The sequence below is a fragment of the Eufriesea mexicana genome, unplaced genomic scaffold (assembly GCF_001483705.2).
Source record: "Eufriesea mexicana isolate 0111107269 unplaced genomic scaffold, ASM148370v2 scaffold710, whole genome shotgun sequence".
NCBI lineage: Eukaryota > Metazoa > Arthropoda > Insecta > Hymenoptera > Apidae > Eufriesea > Eufriesea mexicana.
This window is the reverse complement of record NW_016908851.1, coordinates 375,394-382,538: the sequence shown is the minus strand read 5'-3', so window position 1 is coordinate 382,538 and position 7,145 is coordinate 375,394. Positions and strand designations below refer to the sequence as shown.

General features: G+C 30.5%; 1 protein-coding gene across 2 annotated transcripts in view; it reads right to left on the bottom strand.

The window, feature by feature from the left end:
* Positions 1 to 6,940, bottom strand: part of LOC108546429 (lateral signaling target protein 2 homolog) — a 30,991-nt gene extending 24,051 nt beyond the window's left edge. For both annotated transcript variants that reach the window (XR_001890135.1, XM_017898494.1), the window contains exons 1-2: positions 6,565 to 6,940; positions 2,284 to 2,545 (exon numbers count right to left, since the gene is read on the bottom strand). Coding sequence is in view for 1 of the 2 variants with exons in the window: in XM_017898494.1 (XP_017753983.1) it covers positions 2,284 to 2,545; positions 6,565 to 6,940 (638 nt within the window). In the remaining variant the exon portion in view is untranslated. The remainder of the gene's footprint in view (positions 1 to 2,283; positions 2,546 to 6,564) is intronic.
* Positions 6,941 to 7,145: the final 205 nt, after the last annotated feature.

Sequence of the window (7,145 nt, the reverse complement as noted above, 5' to 3'; positions counted from 1 at the left end):
AAGAGCGTCTAAAATATTACAGGTGTTTTAAATATTCCTTATATTACAAATCAACCAAAATAATTTAACAAATTTAAAAAAAAAAAAGACATTACGTTCTATAAAATTTAAGTATTTATATTTACAATTTCTTTTTATCACTTTTCTTACTAAATTAAAATTCTTTTTACAGATTCAGTCCTCGTCAAAAAGACCAGAATATATTTTGACGTGATTAAAAGTTAGAGAAATAAGATATATATGTATCTTTTCGTCTATTCGACGCGAACACAGTACGAAGAGACGTGCAACTCCATCTTACTTGTCTTATGAATACTTTGAGAATGATTGCCGCAGCAGACTGATGAAAAGGTAAATGCCTAGAGGCGCGTTGACGTTTCTCCTTGATCTTTCCTACCTAACAACCGTCACAGTCAATCCAAGTTTCATTACGTTTTCATTACAGTCGAATACGTTTTGTTCGAGAAGCGGCTCTAGTATGAAAATCATATTGGATGAACATCTAACGAAGAGACCAACGACGTGCAACTACGCACCGAGATGACCCAGTTTCATGGTATATTGCACTTACAGGAAAATCGAGTTCCTTTCTTCGCGAACACGCCTACGAATGTCCCTTCGTCATCCCGCGAAATTGCAATGCAGTAAGGGGACTTGTAGCAGAGGCGGAAATAGGCAACACGCAACGTGGATGTTGACGATATTTATCGAACTTCTTAACCCAGCATCGCGTAAATAATTTCAAACATGGTTATTTCGAACGTTAAATATATATCAGAAAGCATAAGCTCTTTTAATTCTTAAGAACATAATGCCAATTTTTTGTTAGATTATTGTAAATGAAGATTGAAATAAGAAAACTTCACTAACCTAACCTAATAATCTAATACAATGAAACAACAGTAAAAAGAACACGAATTACGTAATTAAATGATAAATTAAAATGTCGATTACGATCTTACACTTATTAAGTGAATGTCAGAATTGATTAATTTATTCGCTTTAGTAACAAATTATTTTCCCTAGATATTTGAAACACGGTATATAAGTGTCGTTTATAACCTAACCCTAAAAGATAGAAATAAAGTGGAAGTAGGTTACTTTAATGAAAAGACGTGATTATTTAAAGAATTGGTAATAAATAATCATCTTCAATTTTCGAAATGAAATGTTTGGTAAGTATAATTGATATTAATTGAAGTGTGATGGATAATTCGATAATCTAAATACGAATATTTTAATTATTTCGGTAGGCTATAATGGTGAAATTATATTTGAAAGTATAGAAGATTGATTGCTGTGGATGAATAATGAAAAGAGATAATTAAGTACTGTGAAATACAAAATTTCCACTTAAATCGACTGAATGCAGCAGTAAACGTGAAACAATTGACATTTGTCAGGAAAAGAGCCATAGTTTTTCTTTGAATTACTTATTGATAAAGAACTAACAGGGTAATCGATCATTGTCCGACTACGATTTACACTGGCTTTTATAAAACTTCATTATCGACAAGGAAGTAAATACATTATGTATTTCTATAACATTGCTTGGCAAAATTTATTGCCGGAAAGTATAAAAAGGCATCCCAAAAAGAGACTGTAAAGTTACTCGATAGATGGTGAAAGATCACCGGAGTAAGCAGCGCCAATACATTATTCAATAGAGTGGTAATTTTATACAGAGCCATTGTCTTTACATTTTTCTCACATTTCTCAACCAACTTCTCGAACAACCCAATATCTACAAAGAATATTTATTATTATGAGAAGATTAAGATTCTCACTGCAAAATGATGGTAAACCAGTTGCAAAATTAATATTACATAAATTTTGTGTAAATATAAAATACAATAAATAAATAACATACAGAGAAATATAATTCCAACTTGTTATATAACATTTTCTTTTCAAGCAATATTACTAATAATAAATGAAGTTAGACTGAGTTATTTTACTTTTGCAATTACTAAAAACGTGTAATGTTTTATTAAAATTAATATTAATTTTGAATCTGATAGAAACGTGATTATATATACCTGTTTATCCTCGTGATATCATTCCAATTATTATCGTTTGGTTTTTTAGTTAATTACACCTATCAAGATGGCGCTTCTAGTGTTCAATATAAGGCCAATCGTTCAAATTACTGTAAAATGAGTTTCATGAAAGGAACGTCGAGTGGAAGTATCCAAGATATTCGAATTAACGACAGGATGAATAAATAATTTCAGATCTACGTGTTAGATCTTGTGATATATATATATCAACAGATATACTTACAATTGAGCTGTACTTTGGGGAAAGTAGGAGGCACTTCGGTGCAACTGCGGATATTCGCAGGAATCGCTGAGAGTTTCTCGAGTCCTTTCGAAGTTTATCAGTGCAAGATCTTGATCACCATCCATTCCAAAAAGCTCTAAACGTGAATCAAGACCGGTGTGAACGTCCTGGACTACACCGTGAAGGATATTCGGGCTTTTCGAGTGTTTGCGCTTTTTTTTTGGACGTCGTGGACTTTCCGAAGCTCTTCGCCTTGTTTTACCTGTAACGATACAAATGTGCCATTTATTTAATCATTTTTTGTATACTCATAACCTTAAAAATCTATATTTACAGTAATATTTAAGATGAAGTATATAAGCACTATTTGTATTTTTCACTACCTGAAGAAAAATTTAACTACCCCCATTTAAGTATTAATTTAAACAATAATATAGTATCAGAAGTATTAACTATTAAGTATATATATACATACACCCACATTTTACAAAAATTGTATAGTCTTCTAAGAAAAAAAATGATTTCATTTATAGTATTTCTATGTTTATATATATAAATAATTGAAACTTAAAGATTGAAACAATTTTTTTTCAGAAATTTAAAACAATTTGCTTCATGATATTGTAAATACCCATATAAAATATATCAACGGTAATAAATATTTTTCACAAACATTTATTCATTGCATAAATAGTAGTAAATATACGAGTAACACAACTGCTGCTAAGACAAACGTTACAAACGATTTACAAAATTAAAATACTGCGTTTAAATACTGTGATATAATACACTGTAGCATTGTAATACTGTGCAACATTAACATGAAAAGTTCCAGTAACTTTTATGAAAGAACATTTTCATTACGGCGTAACGTGTTTATCGATTTACATCGTAATCTTATGCGAACCATTCTTTGACGTAAGCTAACCTTACGTCAAAATATAAATTGCATCGAACCACTCTACATAGAATAAAATTTATTTTTACAGTGATTTAGCGTTAATCTTAGACACAAAGGCATTAAAGGTACAAATAAACGTATTCAGAAGCTTCAAATATTCGAGATACTCAAATATAAAATAATACTATTATATAACACTATACAATATAAAATAATATATTACATTTAAACCTTACAGTATGTAGAAACCCATAAATTATAAAACTAGGCACATAGGAGGGCAACCATAACAAATCAAATATGAATGTGATAAAAATTATAATAATATTTCAGTATAACTCGATATAGTTTTATAAAAATATAAAATAAAAATATAAAACTCTGCCCGGATAAGTGACTACCCTCCCCGGTTAATAGTAACGAGTGACGAGCATTTCTAAATGTAGAGTTATAATAAAAAAATTCATGAGTAACGTTAAATAATAGAAATTTTAATTTTTATATTCTTTATGAAATTCTGATAAAGATATCACAAATAAATTGCTAAAATATTCATGACAAAAATAAGTTTAAATATGATTTTAAACGCGTCCATTTTGAATTATAAACAGAAAAAATATTTATTTTATATTTTAAAATTGTAATGAAATAAAGAAAAAATTGAATAAAAAATAGATTCATTTATGACATGACATTTTAATTTCCAAAGTTTGACACAAAAATTTGAAATCATAACTGAGTATGGACAGAATGAATCCGTGTTCGGATTCAATTTCATCGGTGGAATCTCTGTAATCGATCGGTAATAATTTCATGAAGAACTAATCGAAAGTATAAATTAATTTCTATTGGGAAATGACTCGTCGGATGCTCGTAATAACCACTTTTTTCATCTGGCAGAGAAGGATCGAGGATCTCTGTCTCATTTCTCTTTGCTCGTTTTTGTTCTACGAAATCTCATAAAGATAAGATAGAATTCCCGTAATACCCGAGAGGTTAGGTTAACTTGACAACATTGAAACCGATGCTATTTTTGTGAATCCATAGTTACAAAAGAGTTTTCTGTCACAAAAGTTATTCGTCTAAATTGAACTTTTTTCTGCGAGTGGAGCAAATAATGTGTTTCAAGCAATTGCGGATATATTCGTACGTATATGAGCAAAGAAAATGGCGTCGTCGTCCATAACTTAGTGTACATATCTCAGTAACTGATACTATTTTTTAATCTATTTTCTACGATAGAATATGCAGAATTTTTGAGGATTCTAAAAGTTTTTAAAAAGATATGTATTTTAGAGAATTAATTAAAGAAAAATAAAATGTATATTTTATATGATGTAGGTAATATAGGTTAGAATAATATTGTTAAATTATAATTATTTATGCAGTTTGTAATCAAAAAGGTATTACTACGTTCATGAAAAGGGTAAATATAATTAACTAACTATAATTATTTATCAGTCAATATGCATAGGTTATGGAATTCTGATTTCTTTTTTTTTGACAAGAAAATAGAAAGTATTGAAGATATATATTTAAGTACTTCATTTTAACAAATTTCTATACATATCGCATATATCGAATACCAGTTATTCAGCACAATAAATGTTATTAAAGACTTTAATATGGATAACCGAATATAGGATTATTTATCATTTAGGAAAAGTATCTCGCAATTTTCTGCACAAGCGATTATATGATATTTTTCTCTATTTTAAATGGCTACTCCCGGTTTCTATACTGATATATTTTTATAGTATATTTCGTTCTTTTTTCATTTATACTTGAGTACTGTATGTTCCAAGATTAATGCAACTTTAATAAAAATTGTTATAACAATGTGATCTGTGTTTCAGGTATTGATTTGTACTACACAAAATTACCAATGTTAAAATAATTATTGATAATCAATTTTATATTTTTTCTTGGACCATATAAAAGTTTTTATTTAATTTTTTTATTTAGTTTGACAAGGAAAGACTATAGTACTTTTCCAGAAATGTGGAATAATTTACCAATATGAATTTAGGTTAAGTTAGGATGCTGCTGTGAAAAAATTGAAGAGGATTCTGTTAATAAAGAAAGCACTCGATAATGGACTGAGAAATTTAAAAGATTTTAAAAGAAATTTAAAATTTAAAAAGGTTCTAGAAATTGTGCAATGGTTTGAGAAGAACATAATCCATTATTCCCTTTTAAGCCCTGATGAAACAATAACAATAGTACCATGTCAGGAAATTGAAACTATATAAATAAAATTTGATACCAATATATAGGTACCAATATTATTGACTCATACCCCTGTGAACCTACAGTGTCACATAATAATACTCGGCCATACATGGTAATACATTTTGCTACACACTATAGCAAAATTAAGAAGATTAACATTTTACCATACTTGCCAAGTCTTTTACTTATCTCTTCCACTATTCAAAATTATTTTTATGAACATGAAATATATTAGTTGGTACTTCATTAGAAAAAAAAGACTATTAATGTTAGTAATGCATATCTTGATGACATTCAATTTCAAAAATACATTACTTTTATATTGTCTTAGAGAAATGGTAATTTCATAACATATTATGTATTATATAACTAGAAAATTTCTAATATCATGGAAGATTTCCTAGAAAAACGTTAAATAGCAACTTAGCATTCAAATATACGCATTCCTTGTCAAAGAAATAAAGTATTCTCAGACAGAATGCAAGTATCAACAAAGCATTAAAATCTGTAGTGAAAACTTCTGCTTTAGACGTTATAACTTGGTTACTATTGCAATCTTTTCAGAACAACCCTTTTCATATTGTGTTCAAAGGAGTATACCATTTTAAAAGAAAATTGATATTTCTTTGAGGTATATAATCCTTAATAAATATATTTCACAATTATTCAGCTAGTAAAATATAAATATAAAAATAAAGAAATGAATAACTTTGACATATTATTAAGTAATTAAAATAATTTATTTCAGCATCGATACCTTTATTTAAAGTTTTCCAATTTTGTCATCATGCTTGTCATTATGTACCATACTCGAATTATTCAGGGATGAAAACGTTAGGCGTTAGCTAAGCATCTAACAACACTTTGCTCACCCCATTAATCTACATATATTCTTCGTTGCCTATATACATGTGCATGATCATACTCACATTGTTAATCTCCGACAAATTATTAACGATTTCATGATATTTAATCAATTCTCTGAAAGATATAATATTAAAATAAATAATTGCAGTATTTTTCGAACCGTATTAACCAACTCAATAACGCATACATTTTAAGAAGAGGTAATTCGAAGCTCTCAAGGCACGTCATTAAAAGAGCATGAAAATGTTAAGGAAAGTCCGTGATAAATTAGCTGTACTCACCGTGATGAACATTATGCTGATGATCCGTAGCATCCTCAATGAGGTCGTTGCATGGAGCTGAATCATGCCTCTTACGATGATGATGATGATGGTGATGATGGTGATGGTGGTGATGATGATGATGACTCTTCCTTCGATGCTGGTGATTCAGCGAAGAGGAGGCAGTCGAAGTGGAAGTCAGTCTGAGCTTACGTGGACTGGCTGGCGCGCTACCGGAACGCTTACTCAAAGCTGAGGAAGCTTTAATCGCCTCCACCTTCGTTTCCACCAGAGCAGCGAGGACGGCTTCGAGACGTGCCACCTCCATTCCACTGCCACCATCATCCGTCGAGACTGCCTTGTCAGCGACATCGGAAGTCGACGGAGTCACCGTCATCTCTTCACCTACCGTTGTCACATTACGTTCACCACCCTCGATGGTGACCACTTTGTAATAAGAACCGTCGCGGGACCTCTCCAAAGCCCGCTGACCAAATGGTCACAAAACCGACACGCCAGAGTTCGACTCCCTCTTCCTCTTTCCTCTTTCTTCCACGGCACTATCCACTGAGAGCTCTCGAATAAATCGGGACAACATGAAG